The 15,624-nt window shown below is 41.1% G+C and overlaps 1 protein-coding gene across 9 annotated transcripts in view; it reads left to right on the top strand.

The window, feature by feature from the left end:
• Positions 1-15,624, top strand: part of sfmbt2 (Scm like with four mbt domains 2) — a 67,649-nt gene that overhangs the window by 22,607 nt on the left and 29,418 nt on the right. For 7 of the 9 annotated variants that reach the window (XM_040035710.1, XM_040035706.1, XM_040035707.1 and 4 more), the window contains one exon: positions 1,805-1,825. The exons of the other annotated variants lie outside the window; for them this stretch is intronic. In XM_040035710.1, coding sequence (XP_039891644.1) covers positions 1,805-1,825 — 21 coding nt within the window. The remainder of the gene's footprint in view (positions 1-1,804; positions 1,826-15,624) is intronic. 9 annotated transcript variants of the gene reach the window in all.

The following is a 15,624-nucleotide window of genomic DNA, read 5'->3' as shown; positions in this document are numbered from 1 at the left end:
TTTCCCCAGGTATTTGACAGCAATGTTTAAAAAACAAAACAAAACAGCCATCACAAGTTCCCAAAATCCAACCTGACATATAAATATAATTTTTTTTTCCCCAAAGTTTACATAAAAGATTACGAATTTTTTAATGAAAAATAAATTAAGCAAAATATCAGAAGATTTGGAAAAACTTTTCTGTCGTTCGGTTAAAACTTTTCAGTCTTAAGAATTCAATCTGACGTGAAGCGTGCGTGTTGTAAATTTACAGTTTTTGCTTCCTTTTTTTTGAATTGCAAATGATTTGAAGGAATTGTGATCCATGGTTGTGCCATTTTATGATTGTTTTAAAATCACGATTTATATTTGCATTAGCTGCAGGAACAAGTCAAAGAAATGGTTTTACTGAACAGTTTTGCAACATTTTTTACTTTCAGGTTGTTTTTTGTTGTTGTTACAGCATTCATTGGGCAAAAGAAAAAATATTGTGTTTTTAAATACTTTTTGGCTAAATTCATAATCATTGTGTCATTTGCTTAAGGAACCATGTCAAACTCTGGTCTCTAAATCAGATTGTCTGATCTGTGTGTTCCCAACCATCCACCCTGACCTCCTTCCAGAATACATAAATAAATAAATAAATAGATAATGCGTAAAGCAGGATGAAAAGATTAGAGCAACAGACTAGTCTAAAAGTAGGTAAACAATCGAAACTGAGCACAGTGTCATATTTCAGATTAGATCCTGCTCATACAAGTAATGTGCGCGCCTCTTAGATGTCGCTGAAGTGTGTCCAACTTTGCACCACATGTCACACACACAAAATATCAGATTAGTTTGCTTGGTGTGGCTAACAATTAGCAGTTGCACAATTCTTCAGTCATGTGATTATATGTCACACAAAGCCAGAATTCAACTGCTCATTTTCTACATCAATGGAGTAGTTCATTAATAAGATGAAAAGAAGAGGAACCTGTTTAACCAGCTGGTATTTCAGCTAATGGCAGCAATGTTTGATGGTGTAGTCTGCTAGCTGTGGACATCCTTCCTATACACAGGCAGGTTATTATGAATAACCACGTGTGGCACAGATTTCCAGAGGGAGATACATGCACATCCCAAAAGCCAGCACCTTGCTGGAGGCAGACCTTAAATGCATAAGAGACACAAAAAAAGTGAGGTCAGTATCAGCAAAGAAAGAAAGAAAGAAAGAAAGAAAGAGAGCCATGCAAACATCTATAACTGAGCAGGGTTACCTTTTAAATTCTGTGGGTTTAAAATAATTTCACAATTTCTATCCATCATGTTTGCTTTATCATAAATTGATGAAAGTATTTGCAGGTGTTAATAAAAAAATGTGTTTTGCACTAAAAAGTCAGTTCCAATTATAATATAACTAACCACTGATATTAACTAGCTCTCTGTCTGCCTGTCAGAAAGCTTATACATGTATAATTATGTGTGTGTGTGTATATATTCTAATAATGATGGATGGCTGACACCACTGCATGTTAAATGATGCAAACTGAGTCGTATATCATGTAATGGAGTCAGTGTTATATTCCCCAAAGAATCTTCTGCAACATAGTGTCAATGTGTGACCCCTACGAGTTCTTTGTCGCTTCATTTCAAGGATTTGCATCATAGTATGCACATTTTGTGTGTGTGAGTGTGTGTGTGTGTGTGTGTGTGTGTGAGAGTAAGTGTATGTATTCTTAGTAAGCTGGAGTATGAGAGCCAAGTGTGTATTTTTGACTGCTTTCACCTGTGTTACAGTTACCTGTTTTATTTGTTTCCTTTTTTGTTTGTTTTTATTTCTCAGATAACATTTACCTAAGAAAAGGTAAGCAGCTCTAACAGAGCCTCTGACTAACTCACCTGCCTGGCTCACTAGTGGCTAACATGAAATCAACACTGGGTCAGGCTTAGGCCTCAGAGCTGCATGTACAGTGTGCCCCCCCCCCCCCCCCCTCTTCCTCCTCCTCTTCCTCTTTTCACCTCTGTACAGGGCGTGACCTCACAGCCCTGTTGTCATGTCTTGCCTCTTCTTGCATGTGACTCCTTTCTAGCTGAATGTTGAGTGAGTGTGTCTTAGCAGAGTGATAGCAGTCACACACACACGCGCACACACACACACACTGCTGTTTGTGCCTGTGCTCTTATGATAACTAGTGCAGAAACGAAGCTGCTCAGTGAGAAGTGTGATGCTTTGATAAAGTGGCCGTCTCCACCAGCGTGCTACAAACAAACAATGATTTAGAAGAAGGTCACTAGTGCATGTTTGAAGAGAGATCAGAGGTTAAAGGACTGCTGTGTCTGCCAGATATGATCAATGCGTGTCACCAGTTCTATGGGAACTTTTTGAGGCAATAGTTTGAAGTGTTGATGTTATGTTTTTTTTTTTTCTTATGATGAGCAAGTTTGATCAAAAAAGAACACAATGCAGTTTAAAAGGTATCTTTAGTTGCTCTCGTTGCATGTTGAGACTTTCCAGATTGGATGCATATACAGCATATAGCCTTGGAAGTAAAACGTAAAAAAACATAATCAGATGCACTGGATAATTTCAGAACTTGGATTTAGGCGTGGTGTAGTACTGCTTCCCCACCTTTTTCTTTGTTTTCTCAGTGTTTACTTTTTTCTTTTTATGGATGCAAGTGCGTGGGCGAGAGTAAAGCTGTGAGGATGAAGCCTTTTTCTCTGCTTGTGATTTGGTTGGAAGTTGTTATAAAATATATGTCAAGTCTTATATATCAAGTGCTTTTTATGCATCAGGTCTTTATTTGTACATGTTACAGGTTGGCTGCTAAAAGGATCAAGCCGTGTGTGTGTATATTGACCCAGGAACACTAGTTTTTAAAATAAAGACAGTAGACCTCGAGAGAAAAAAGCTCTTAGGTTGCTCAGTGAAGTGTAGCTTTTTTTAATTTTAGGGTATTTTTTGTTTTGTTTTTAACTGTCGAGTCATGCTGTGTTGCATTGTTGAGTCTAGTATGGCTCTGTTTCAAATTGATAAGCAAGTTGTTTTTATCATTTATCCTTGGTGTAACTTTTGGCTTTTGATCTTCTTTTAATCTTTGCTCTCTTGCTTGTGAATTGCATTTTGTTGTGTGTATTATCCATTTTCTAAACTGCTTGCACTGATGCAAGGTGCTCACTTTGGTTTGCTGTCATAGTTCAGATAGTTTGAAGTCAGTTGGCTTATTATGCCACATACATTAATTAGGGCTCAGTGGAGGACTGCTCTTTGAAAAAATTTAAGCAATATTTTTATTCTTTACAGTTTTCAAAGTGTGTGTTTTTTGTTTTTTTTTTAAATGTGTTTGCTCTTCGATGCAGATAGGCTGCAGGCTGTGGTTTAAGTAATGAGTAATGCATTTCTTGTGCATTAACCTCTCAGGTTATCTGCAGGTTTTATATTTAGAAACGGCAAGCTTGTGTTCATGTCTTTCTGAAAAGACAAACAAATGCTCAGCGTGCACTCAGACTCATGATTCTTCTTAAAACTGTGCATACTGAAGCATGGAGCAGAACGGTCTCTCTGCAGGATCTGTAATAGTAGTTTGGAAGCTTTTCATGGTTTTGCACGCTCTTCTTAAGTAACACTGTAGTGGCTTAGTGCTGCCCTTTAAATACAGGGGGGATTTTTTTCAGGTTTTCCAGGAATCACCTCATAATCCCGACACAGGTTAAGCATATGCTTACATACTATGTGTACTTGTAGATGCCACTGGAACTGTACGTATTTTATACCTTTTCAGCTTATATACGCATGTGACATGATGTGTCACAGTCATATAAGAGCTTCTGTTTGCACACAGATAAAGTGGGTGGGAGTAAAGCACACAATAATTTGTTTGCAGGCACTGGTAGATATGTATGTTATGGACTCTTATAATATCACAGCACATTTGCAGATTATTTGGTTTATTTGCCCTTGGCTATGTGTTACAGACCTCATTTGGAAACCCACTGCCTTAAAGGGTTAGTTTGTCCGTTTAAATAAATAAAACTAGAAATAAAATGTGGATAATGCTTGTATTTAGAATGAAGAGTGTGTAAAGGCTCATTTATGTTATCAATTAACCTTTATAACACAGATCTTGTGTTATGTCTGAATAGTATGACACAGGCAGATATCTGGCATAGTTTGGGTGAAGCAGTCCTTACGGAAGCAGGAATTTTACTTCAGATCTCTGAACCAGTGATAGCTCCAGGAAACGCAGCATCTCAGGAGACTGTTAAATTTGCACATTTTGAAGGTTTCATTATTACAGAGAACAGTTCAAGCACAGGGAAAGGCTTTTACGTAAAAAGCTTTAAGATGAGATTTGAAATGTGGCTGTGATTTTCCTTTTTCTGCTCTGCTCTCTTTAGAGTTTCACAATGACTCCTCCTGATTGCCTGACTGGTGCTGCTGGCCTACATTAAGCAGGAGCACAGTCGTTTGTAAAATTTCCCACATGAGGCTCACTTCTACAATTCAGGACTCCCTCAGAAAACCGTTTCACCTTAGTTTGTTTCCAGGTTGTGAAAAACCTGAATACCAGTTCATTTACATATTTGATTTGCTTGGACAAACCACATCTAACAAACACACCTTAATCCCTTGTCAAACTTGCTTATTCAGTCATGAAACTTGCACACATACACAGTCCTTCACTTGAAATGCTGCTTTGCTAACTAATGTGCTCCTAAAATCAGCGCCTATTTTAATCAGCATCTTCTTTTCTTCTTTTTTTTTTTTTTTTTGAAAGAACTGCGAGCACTTCTCTCCCATAATTTGCTTATTTCTAGAAATAAAAAAGTCATCTCCAAGACAGTGTAAGAGGGTGAACTGTTTCTTTCCACTTCGCCTGTAATGTCCTATTTCTGCTCCCGCTGTTGGAAAATCAGCTTATAATTAGCTGCGTCGTGCTAAATTACAAACAAACACATTTCATTTGGAAATTTTGCTCCAATTAAAAGGCTCATGCTAGTTTTAAAGGCAGGATATCGCAAGACAAGCAGAAGCAACGTTTTGACAGGTAAATGTAGAACTTGTTTTCTGTCACGTCTGCAGGTGAGCCGACAAATTAGTGCATGAAGACAGTGAGAGTATAATTGAGACCACAATAGACACATGTGAAAGTTTCACTCTTTTTGAAGCTTTGGGGTCAGAGTGAGAAAACGAGGCCTGTTCAGGCAGTCGAGCTGCTCCTGTGAACTCATTGTCTCATGTGCATGTATGTAATTCTGTGTGAGTGCATGTGCATGTTCGTGTGTCCGCATGTGTTATGTGAGTATACATTTATCCATTCACATAAAAAGCCTTGTACATAACAAGTTTAGTTATGTGGGAAGGTAGCTGCTCGCTGAACAAATCCTGATGGAGATCATTTGCATATTGAATTCACCACACTGCTTCCTGCCTGAGCCGGCTGGAGATGACGCTCTGAGATAGACCTGTTTTCCTCGCTGTGTGTGTGTCTTTGTGTCAGTTGTATTGTCGTGTTGTAAGAGGCTGCATTCAGGCTTACAATTGCATTGTGGGGAGAAAAATGCAAAGGACAGCTGACTGATTGGGTTTGCTTTGCTTTGCTACCACTCAAAAATACTTTGCTTTCATTAAAGATCCCAAAATAGTTTATTGTACCGATTAACAAAACAGATCCTTTTTAAGTTTTTGAATCATCAGTTTGTCTATACAACCTTACAAAATGGTAACAAATAGTACATTTCAGTTTCTGAAAGTTGAAGATGATGGTTTACAGTTGGTTGTTTTCCTTCACTGTGAGCTCAACACCTAAAAATTTACTTTTTACAACTGAATGTTTTTATTTTTGTTTATTTATTTTTTGACTTTAAAGAACAGATTCACAAGGAAAACAGTTACTGAGCTTTTCTTTCCACTAACTCTTTTATCCAGATATGTAAAAACGAGATTAGAAGAGCTGTACAAAGTGCACTAGATACGGATGTGATTTGATGTAAGCCCTCCTCTTAAACAATCAAAAAGGAAAATGAAAAGCGAAGCAGAAGGGAGGAAAAGTGCAGGAGGAGCAGACAAAAAGCAACAAATACAAATTCTGTGCATTAAATCACAAATACTCAAAACAGCTTGAAGTTCTGCAGGTTATCCTACAGTTATAGAAATGATAATAAAATACGAAACAGTGTTTGTTTTTTGTTTTGTTTTTTCCCCACATTGAAACGGATGTGGAGGCAGTGATTTTTAATGGGCTGGGCTTGGCAGGGGAAAAAAAGTGATGTGAATCATTTGATGTCGTACGACTGGAAAGAATTTATAAAACGCACCAGTAAAACATCTCTCACGGTTCATATTAACTCGAAATAAATGACTAATCTTGTGATGTCTGACAAACTCCAACCTTACACTGAAATCCAGCAGGAGTAAAATTCCTGTAAAACAAGGTGGCTGAAGTCAGATACTTCACCACGGCTCCCTGCTGTAACCTCCAGATTTGCATAAGCTTACAACAGTTGCGCGTGTGTGTGTCTGTGTGTGTTTCTCTGATAGATTATAGAAAAGCTAATTTGTGTTTATTTGCTTTCTGCATGATTAGACTGCATTTCCATAAGCACTCTGAGACTAGGTGGTTTTTCATGAATTAGAGCACAGTGTTAAAAGCAGTTTACAGCAAAACTGGAGCACACAGTTACAAACACACACGCGCGCGCACGGACATATCTTTACTGTATGTGTCCGGCTCCTGTGGGGCTCTTACTGCTTACCGCTAAGGTAATCATATTTACACAAATTGCTTTAATATCCCCTCCACTGCCATGAATAGGTCAATAAAAATGTTAACAATATGGCGCCTGAAACTGGCTGGCCAAGCACGACAGCAATACGTCTCTCGATAAACACTCAAATTACGCTGCGTGCCACTTCACGTGTGCCCGTTCGCTGTGGTCATTATGGCCTGTTTGGAGAGCCCGTCGGTTACACTGGAAGTTGAATTGTCGTGTGCTTTGAGGGCTGCACATCTCCATGCCAGTGCATAATGAGTGGATAGGACAGGAGGGGGGAATCGCGTGTAATTTGCTCCCATTAACTCTGATTAGAATCTGTTGCACTGCTGCGATTGCAGCTGAAAATGCAGAAACCGTCTCTCCTCCTTAAATATAACATTGATTAGCCAAAGTAAAGCTTTTAAATGAGCCCTGTGCACAGAGGCTGGTTTGTTTACAGAGATGAGCGGATGCAAATATCACATTTCATATTCATATTTGTTTTTGCTTCTTCTTTTTTTTTTTTAAAGCTAGATAGTTGCTTGGAGACTTCAGCCAGCTAGGCCTCTAAGGGAGAGAAAGAGAGAGGGTAGGAGGGGGTTGGTGCTGAGATATGTAGTGGCATGAGGGAGGAGGAGGGGTGTGTTTTGAGGATCTCCTCCCGCAAGGTTAATTATGCACTTATTGTTGTGTGAAACTCGGGCTTTCACCTCTCTGTGTCTGCTGCCTTTGGGATGGAAAGCAAGCAAAAATAAATAATTATTTGTATACAAAGCGTTAGAGTATAATGAAACTGCAAGCTGGGTGTGGAAGGGGGGAGGTGAGAGAGGACTAAGGGCGAAGGAGGGTGAAGTTTGCACCTTTCAGCTTCTGCAGCTCCGGCTGAGCTTTAAATGGCTTCATGACTAATCTCAGTAGGATCTGTAAAAATAGTTTATCTATTTCTGCACCACCTGAGATCAACAGAGGAGTGCATTCAGCCGCTGTGTGTGTGTTTATGTTTGTCATTGCAAACCTCCAGCAGCAGCAAGAGAAGAAAACACTATTATTAGGCAGGTAAGGAGAGAGCGTCGGGCCGCACACATGTTCACTGTTCACGCACAGGGAAGCTGCTCCTCCTGCGCTGACCCATTGATTCATTTACCAGAAAGTTCCAGGGTTGTTGATTTGATTCAGGCCGGACCTCTGGAGTGCAAAACCAGGAGAGGATTTATTGACTTGGGCTCACAAGTCAATTATCTATTTAAAATTCAGAGCCCTCATGGAGCTAACCTCTGTCGTTCGAAGCACGTTTCCAAACAGTAGCGAGGGCTGAACGAGGGCTTTTTCTAAAGAACTACACAATGTTCAATGAGAGGAAAGTGAAGAAAGATTTAGACTTTAGTTAATAACAGATTGACAGTCCTCTCCCATATTGAGAAGGTCTGTGGGAACATTTCGATCTATGTGTGCAATGGGTGAACATTTTTTTTTCTTGTCTTAAAAGCCACAACGTCTCACTCTGTTGATTACATCAACAACACTACCGTTGTAGTAAACATCTGCAGAGCAAAACTATGGAAGCCTGTTTCCGCCACTAAATAAAAAAAAAAGAAGCTAGTATCCAGAACTCGAAATTTCGAGTTATTTTCTCAAAATTTCGAGTTACTTTTCTCAAAATTTCGACTTATTAACTCGAAATTTCGAGAAAAGTAACTCAAAATTTCGAGTTACTTTTCTCAAAATTTCGAGTTAGCTCTGCCAATCAAAAATATACACCCAGAAGCATATGGCGCAGAGGAACGCGCACTCAAAAACGGATCCCAACAAATTGGCGCTTTCGCGAGTACGTTTGCTGATAGTAACACCATGTGATTCAGCTAATAACACAGGGATTTCATCATTTGTGAAGCCAGGCTGAAAACACTCAGCAATCTGTGCATTCACGACTGGATGTAATACTGATAGCTTAGCTGTTGCATTTGTAGCTGAGGGCTTCAGCTTCCGGGTAACAAGGAAATGACGTCATTCACGTAGATTACTGATTGGCAGCGCTAACTCGAAATTTTGAGTTGCTTTTCTTAAAATTTTGAGTTAATATGTCGAAATTTCGAGAAAGTAACTCGAAATTTCGAGAAAATAACTCAAAATTTTGAGTTATGGATCCTTTTTTTTTTTTTTTAGTGGCGGAAACGGGCTTCCATACAAAACAGTGAAGGGTAAAAGAAAAGCTGCACCTAAAAAAACAAAAAGCACACATTAAAAATTAAAAGAAGAAATATGAGAATATCAGGCCTGCAAGAGCTGAAAACAGACTCTCTGCTGTTTCACTCGTTTATGGGAAATTTTAGCTGTTTAAACTGTGAACAAGTTGTTTTAATAAAATCTTTGCATGTAAAACACAAAAAGAGAGGAAACGCTCTCCTGTCCCTCTACGGGACATGATGAGATTAATCAGATACCAAAGAATACTACAGAACAAGCAAACAACAAGCAAACATTAAAAATGGAGGCATGTGTTATTTTAAGACTCAGAACTTAACACAAAATGACGACAGAAAAAACACTAGAAGGCACAAACTCAGAGAATGACGCTCCACAGGTCCAGAAGCTGGACATCATTCATGACTGCATGAATGATCCCAGTCAGGATGCAGATTGAGTCCTTCAGATAAGGAACATCTTGTTTGCCCAAATGATCTTTTTTTTTTTTTTACATAATGGCACCTTAATGTTCCCACTAGATGCTCTGTGTGCTGCTGAGCCCAAAGTTAAGTAGACTTACAAGGTTGCCGGGAACCCGAGGTAGCATTTATAATTGACTTAAAGATTAGCAAATGTAATAAAATGATCAAATCTTAGTATATTTAATTTCCTAAGAACATGGCAGTCGTGTGATCATATCAACTTCCTATCAGAAATTTTAATTGCTCCATTTTTAATCCTTCATAAGAGGCTTCTGACCAGAAACTTATACTTGGGGGGGGGGGGATATCATCACATGAATTTGACTCGACTAATAGGTGTGAAAAAGATGAAAGTTGAGACTTTAAAAGAAGACATGGGGTCTGAAACAGAAAAACAAAAACTGAGTTACTTGAACAAACTCATGACAGAACAAATACAAACACGTTCTTTTCACTTGATCTTCAAATAATGCTGTGGCAAAATTTAGTCTCGGTTGAACTAAATTACATGCAGAAGCAAACATTACCACTTGGCAGCCGTCTGAATTGGATATCTAGAAATACTTGTAGCGCCCTTCTCACTGAACACTTGAAAACAGTATAACTTTGTGGTGACCTGAGCACAAACGCTGTATATAAAGAGTTAACACTCAAATCTGATGAATACGCTCTGAAAGCTTATCCTCAAATTATACATCCCCCCAGTAATTCAAGATGGCGGCGCGTGAACAACGCGAGGCTCAGTGTCTCTCCAGAATCTGCTATTTAGCGGTTTTTTATCTACTTTTAACCGGATTATTCGTCCAGAATTGCTGTGCGTTGCTGACCTACAGCAGACAAGAGCTTCTGGACATCTGGACTCACAACTCCAACAGTTTTATCGCCGATCTCCGACTCATCCCAGAGATCTCCAGAACACCGGAGGCTGCCCACTCTCCCCGGCCGGGCGGAAGTGCACGCAGACGGCGCCGAGATCGTAAACAAAGGCGAGGTAGGCGCGGAGGGCTACGGGCTAAGCTAAAGCTAACACCACACCGGCTGCCTTTACCCAGTATTTTTCTCGCCAATGTCCGTTCTCTGGCAAACAAAATGGATGAGATACGGCTCTCCATCACTAACAACAGACGGATTATGGACTCAAATGTCATGTTTTTCACCGAAACATGGCTGAACAACAGCTGCCCGGACAATGCTATCGAGTTAGCAGGACGCCACACACACCGAGCCGACAGGCTAGCAGATGACTCCGGCAAGACCAGAGGTGGAGGTTTGTGCATTTATATTAACAATGCTTGGTGCATGAACTCCACTACTACTGAGAGTCACTGCTCACCTAATGCGGAGTTTTTAATGGTCAAATGCAGACCTTATTATCTCCCCAGAGAACTCACTTCTATCATACTCACTGCCGTGTATATACCCCCCGACGCTAATGCTAGGTTGGCCATGAAAGAACTTTCTGCAGCCATTAACAAACACCAGAATAAACACCCCGAGGCTGCTTTTATTGTTGCTGGCGACTTCAACCACACCAACTTAAAGACAGTCCTCCCCAGATTCCACCAACATGTCTCCTGCCACACCAGAGGAGACAAGACTTTAGACCATGTGTATTCCAACCTGGCTGGAGCCTACAAAGCCACACCCCTCCCCCACATTGGACAATCGGACCATCTCTCCCTGTTCCTCACACCTCGGTATTCACCACTCATCCAACGTGTGAAACCTGCTGTGAGGACAATTAAAGTGTGGCCAGAGGGGACAGACGCAGTGCTCCAGGACAGATTTAAAAACACAGACTGGAATATGTTCACCCACACAGACCTGGACCAGTACGCCTCATCTGTACTGGATTACATCTCCAAAACCACAGACAGTGTCACCACCCAGAAACGGATCACCATGTACCCCAACCAGAAGCCTTGGATGAACCGGGATGTTCGTCTCCTCCTGAAGGCCCGCAACACCGCCTTTAGGTCAGGAGATGCACACGCCTACAGTACAGCCAGGGCTAATCTAAAGAAGGGCATCAAAAAAGCCAAACACCATTACAAAAAGAAGGTAGAAGAACACTTCTCCAACTCCAACCCCCGACGCATGTGGCAAGGACTCCAGACCATCACAGACTACAGGACCACCAAACCCTCCCCCGCATCCTCTGATGTCTCCTTCCTCAACGAGCTCAACAACTTTTATGCTCGTTTTGAGCGAGGGAACCCCACAACCACAACCAAAGCAGACATGACGCCAGACCACCAACCTCTGACTCTCTCCCCCACCGATGTAGGAGCGGTGCTGAGCAGGATCAATGTCCACAAGGCTGCAGGCCCTGATGGCATCCCCGGGCGTGTTCTCAGAGCGTGTTCTGGGGAGCTTGCAGGAGTGCTCACAGACATATTCAATCTGTCCTTGGCCCACGCTGTGGTACCGGCCTGCTTCAAATCCACCTCCATCGTCCCGATACCCAAAAACTCCAACCCATCTTGCCTCAATGATTACCGCCCAGTAGCACTCACCCCCATCATCACTAAGTGCTTAGAGCAGCTGGTCCTATCACACTTCAAATCCTGTCTCCCCCCCACCCTGGACCCCCACCAATTCGCATACCGCCAGAACAGGAGCACAGAGGATGCAGTCTCCATCGCACTGCACTCTGTCCTCTCACACCTGGACAACAACAACACCTACGCCAGAATGCTGTTTATAGACTTCAGTTCAGCATTCAATACAATCCACCCCTCACAACTCATCAGGAAACTGACAGACCTGGGCATCAGTTCCCTCATCTGCAAATGGTTACTGGACTTCCTGACCAACCGCCCCCAACATGTCCGGCTGGATAACCACTGCTCATCTACCATCACAATGAACACCGGTGTACCACAAGGCTGTGTGATGAGCCCTTTCCTCTACTCCCTCTTCACCCACGACTGCAGACCTGCTGATGGTTCCAACACCATCATTAAGTTTGCAGATGACACCACGGTGATTGGCCTCATCAGTGACAACAATGAGGCCGCCTACAGGGAGGAGGTGGATCGTCTGGCTGAGTGGTGCGACACAAACAACCTGCTGCTTAACACCGAGAAGACCAAGGAGCTCATCGTGGACTACAGGAGGAATGCTGACCCACATCCACCCATCCACATTAAGGGGACGGCTGTGGAGCGTGTGAGCAGCTTCAAGTTCCTGGGAGTCCACATCTCCGAGGATCTCACCTGGACGACCAACTGCTCCAAGCTGGTCAAGAAGGCTCACCAGCGCCTCTTCTTCTTGAGGACTCTGAGGAAGAACCACCTGTCCTCAGACATCCTGGTGAACTTCTATCGCTGCACCATCGAGAGCATCCTGACCAACTGTATAACAGTCTGGTACGGGAACTGCTCTGCCTCGGACCGGAAGGCGTTGCAGAGGGTCGTGAAAACTGCCCAGCGCATCGCCGGAGCACCACTTCCTGCCATAAAAGACATCTACAGGAAGCGGTGTCTGAAAAGGGCTGGGAAAATCATCAAAGACCCCAGTCACCCATCGCATGGACTCTTCACCCTCCTGCCCTCTGGGAGGCGCCACAGGAGCCTCCGGACTAAGACCACCAGGTACCGGAACAGCTTCTTCCCCACAGCTGTCAGACTCCTGAACTCTGCCTCCTGACATCTGACCCACGTTAAACTCATGGACTGAACATACACACACCCACAATGGACAACTGTACCCTCAAACACACAATAATAACATGGACTGAACCACCACTCACAACCACTAGCACCTCTGTAGAAACTATCTACACCCTCACTTATCTTAACTGCACTACTGTATAGCTCTGTGTAAATAATCATTCTGTACATTCGATAATCTTTAATCCTACAACTGTTTACAACTTGCATAGTTCCCATTTCTGTATAGCTGTATATCTCAGATTCTGTAAAGTTATTTATTTCATATTCTGTATAGTTTTTCATATTTATATCCTGTTCATAGCCTGTACATAGCTTGTACTCACTACAGCCTGTACATACTTATAGTTATAGAATATTCACAACATACTTCATACCGTGTACATTATAACATACCATAATAGACCCATTTCTGTAATATACTCACATATCTATATTATTGCTAATATATATTGTAATATATCTATATCACTAAAGCACTTCTGGATGGATGCAAACTGCATTTCGTTGCCCTGTACCTGTGCATGTGCAATGACAATAAAGTTGAATTCTATTCTATTCTAATTCTAATTCTATTCTATACCTCTACTAAACATGCACAACGTTTTACAGTATTATGATTTCACTTACTTGTTAGTTGAAATTGCTGTGACAATCAACAACTCTGACTCATCCCTCTGGAGCACCGAGCAGTGGATGGAGTGGTAGAAGAAAAACAATAAGGACACTCACCTACCTGTTCACGATATCCACCACCACATCGCTGTAACTGTTTTGAATCTTAATTGTGTGAATCAGTGAAACGATGTAATTGGCCCATTTTTTTTTCTGATTTACCTGTGTGCAGGAAATGATTGGCTATTTGGGGAAAGGAGTGTGAAAAGAGTGTAGCATGTCTCTGTTTTTGTTTTCGTAATGTTTCTGGATTAACTAACTGTTTAGTTCCTACTTAAAGTGCCTTCAGAACGATAAAGTTTGAACATACAGTCATGGTTTAAATTCTAGGCTTTACCTTTCAGGACATAATACAAACATCCAGGTGCTTAGCAGGTCTTAAAACTAGGTAGATACAATCTTAGATGAACCACAAAACATGATATTTTACACTGTGTAATTATTTATTTAACAGAAATTTTACTGAAATGCAGAAGCAGTATGTGAAAAACTCAGTCCACCTTTACTGCTTCCATTGAAATTAAGACGGTAGGAATCAGCTATGCTCTGCTAATCAAACTTGATTGACTTGATTAATGGATCATCAGCAGATGTGAGCATCTCTATTAAAGTCGAAGTTTTGCTGGTCTGGAGCTTTCAGATTTGTGTTAACATATTGCCAAGAAGGAAAGACAGCAGCAATAATCTTAGTGAAGCAACTGCCCATCAGCCTGGGAACAGATGTAAGGCTATTTCTAAACAATTTGAATTCCATCATTCTGCAGTCAGAAAGATTATTCACAAGTGGAAAACATTCAAGAGGGTTCCCAAGCTTCCCAGGACTGGTCATCTCAGCAAATTCACCCCAAGGTCAGGCCGTGCAATGCTCAGAGAAAACACTAATAAACCTAAGAGCAACATCTCAAGGCCTACGCCATCATGTTAAATGTTAAAGTTCAGAAAAATGCTGAACAAGTATGGCTTGTTTGCAAGGGCTGTCAGGAGAAAGTGTCTTCTCTCTAAAACAAAACAAAACAAGAAGTCTAGTTAGATCTCGACAAAACCATAACAGATGAGACCAAAGTAAAGACGTAAAATGTTCAGGGTTACGTTTGGTGGAAACCAAGTATAGCACATCAGTGAAATCTCCTCATAGCAGCTGTCAGCACGGTGGTGGAAGGGTGATGATTTTGGCTTGTTGTGTAGCCACAGGACGTTGGCACCTCGCAGTCACTGAATCAACCATGAAAACCTCTGTTTAGCAAAGTATTAGAGACCACCTGTCTGACCGGTAAAGCTTGACCAGAATTGGGTTGTGCGGCAGGACGATGGCTCTCTAGAAACACAAGCCTAAATCATGCATCCAAATGTTTCATATGCAAATCAGTGATTTTCATACGTAAATTTATTCGTACTTTATAAACAAATGTAGAACTCCCTCTGGCTATATGTACAAATAAAGGAAGGGCTGGCTATGCTAGAAAACACTTTTCCAAAATGAATGCTACCACTACTACTGCTACTCATAATAGTGTTAATAATATTAGTAGTAGGCGCAGTAGTAGTAATAATAACAATAATAATAACAACAATAATATCAACAATAATAACATGGACGGAAGCAAATTGCAAGTAAATAAAACAATATGTAGATGTAGACTTTACCCTTTTAATTTAAATACATTCCAGTGTTTGTTATCTCGTCTCACCTTATCACAAAAGATTCATTTATAAATTGCACATAAAACTGTTGGAGGTCATCACTTAACCCTTTAGAGCCGGTCGGAGCGGGCACGCTCTGTTTTACGTAACTATTTTTAAATCCCGGTAGCTCTGCAATCACGTAAGCTAGCGCAATAATTTTTTTTGCATATGAAACCGGAGGAGTTGTACTTACATCTTATGCCATCAGC

The sequence above is a fragment of the Simochromis diagramma genome, unplaced genomic scaffold, assembly GCF_900408965.1.
Source record: "Simochromis diagramma unplaced genomic scaffold, fSimDia1.1 OVJJ01000816.1, whole genome shotgun sequence".
Taxonomy (NCBI): domain Eukaryota; kingdom Metazoa; phylum Chordata; class Actinopteri; order Cichliformes; family Cichlidae; genus Simochromis; species Simochromis diagramma.
Note: the sequence above shows the minus strand (reverse complement) of the source record. Positions and strands in the feature narration are given on the sequence as shown.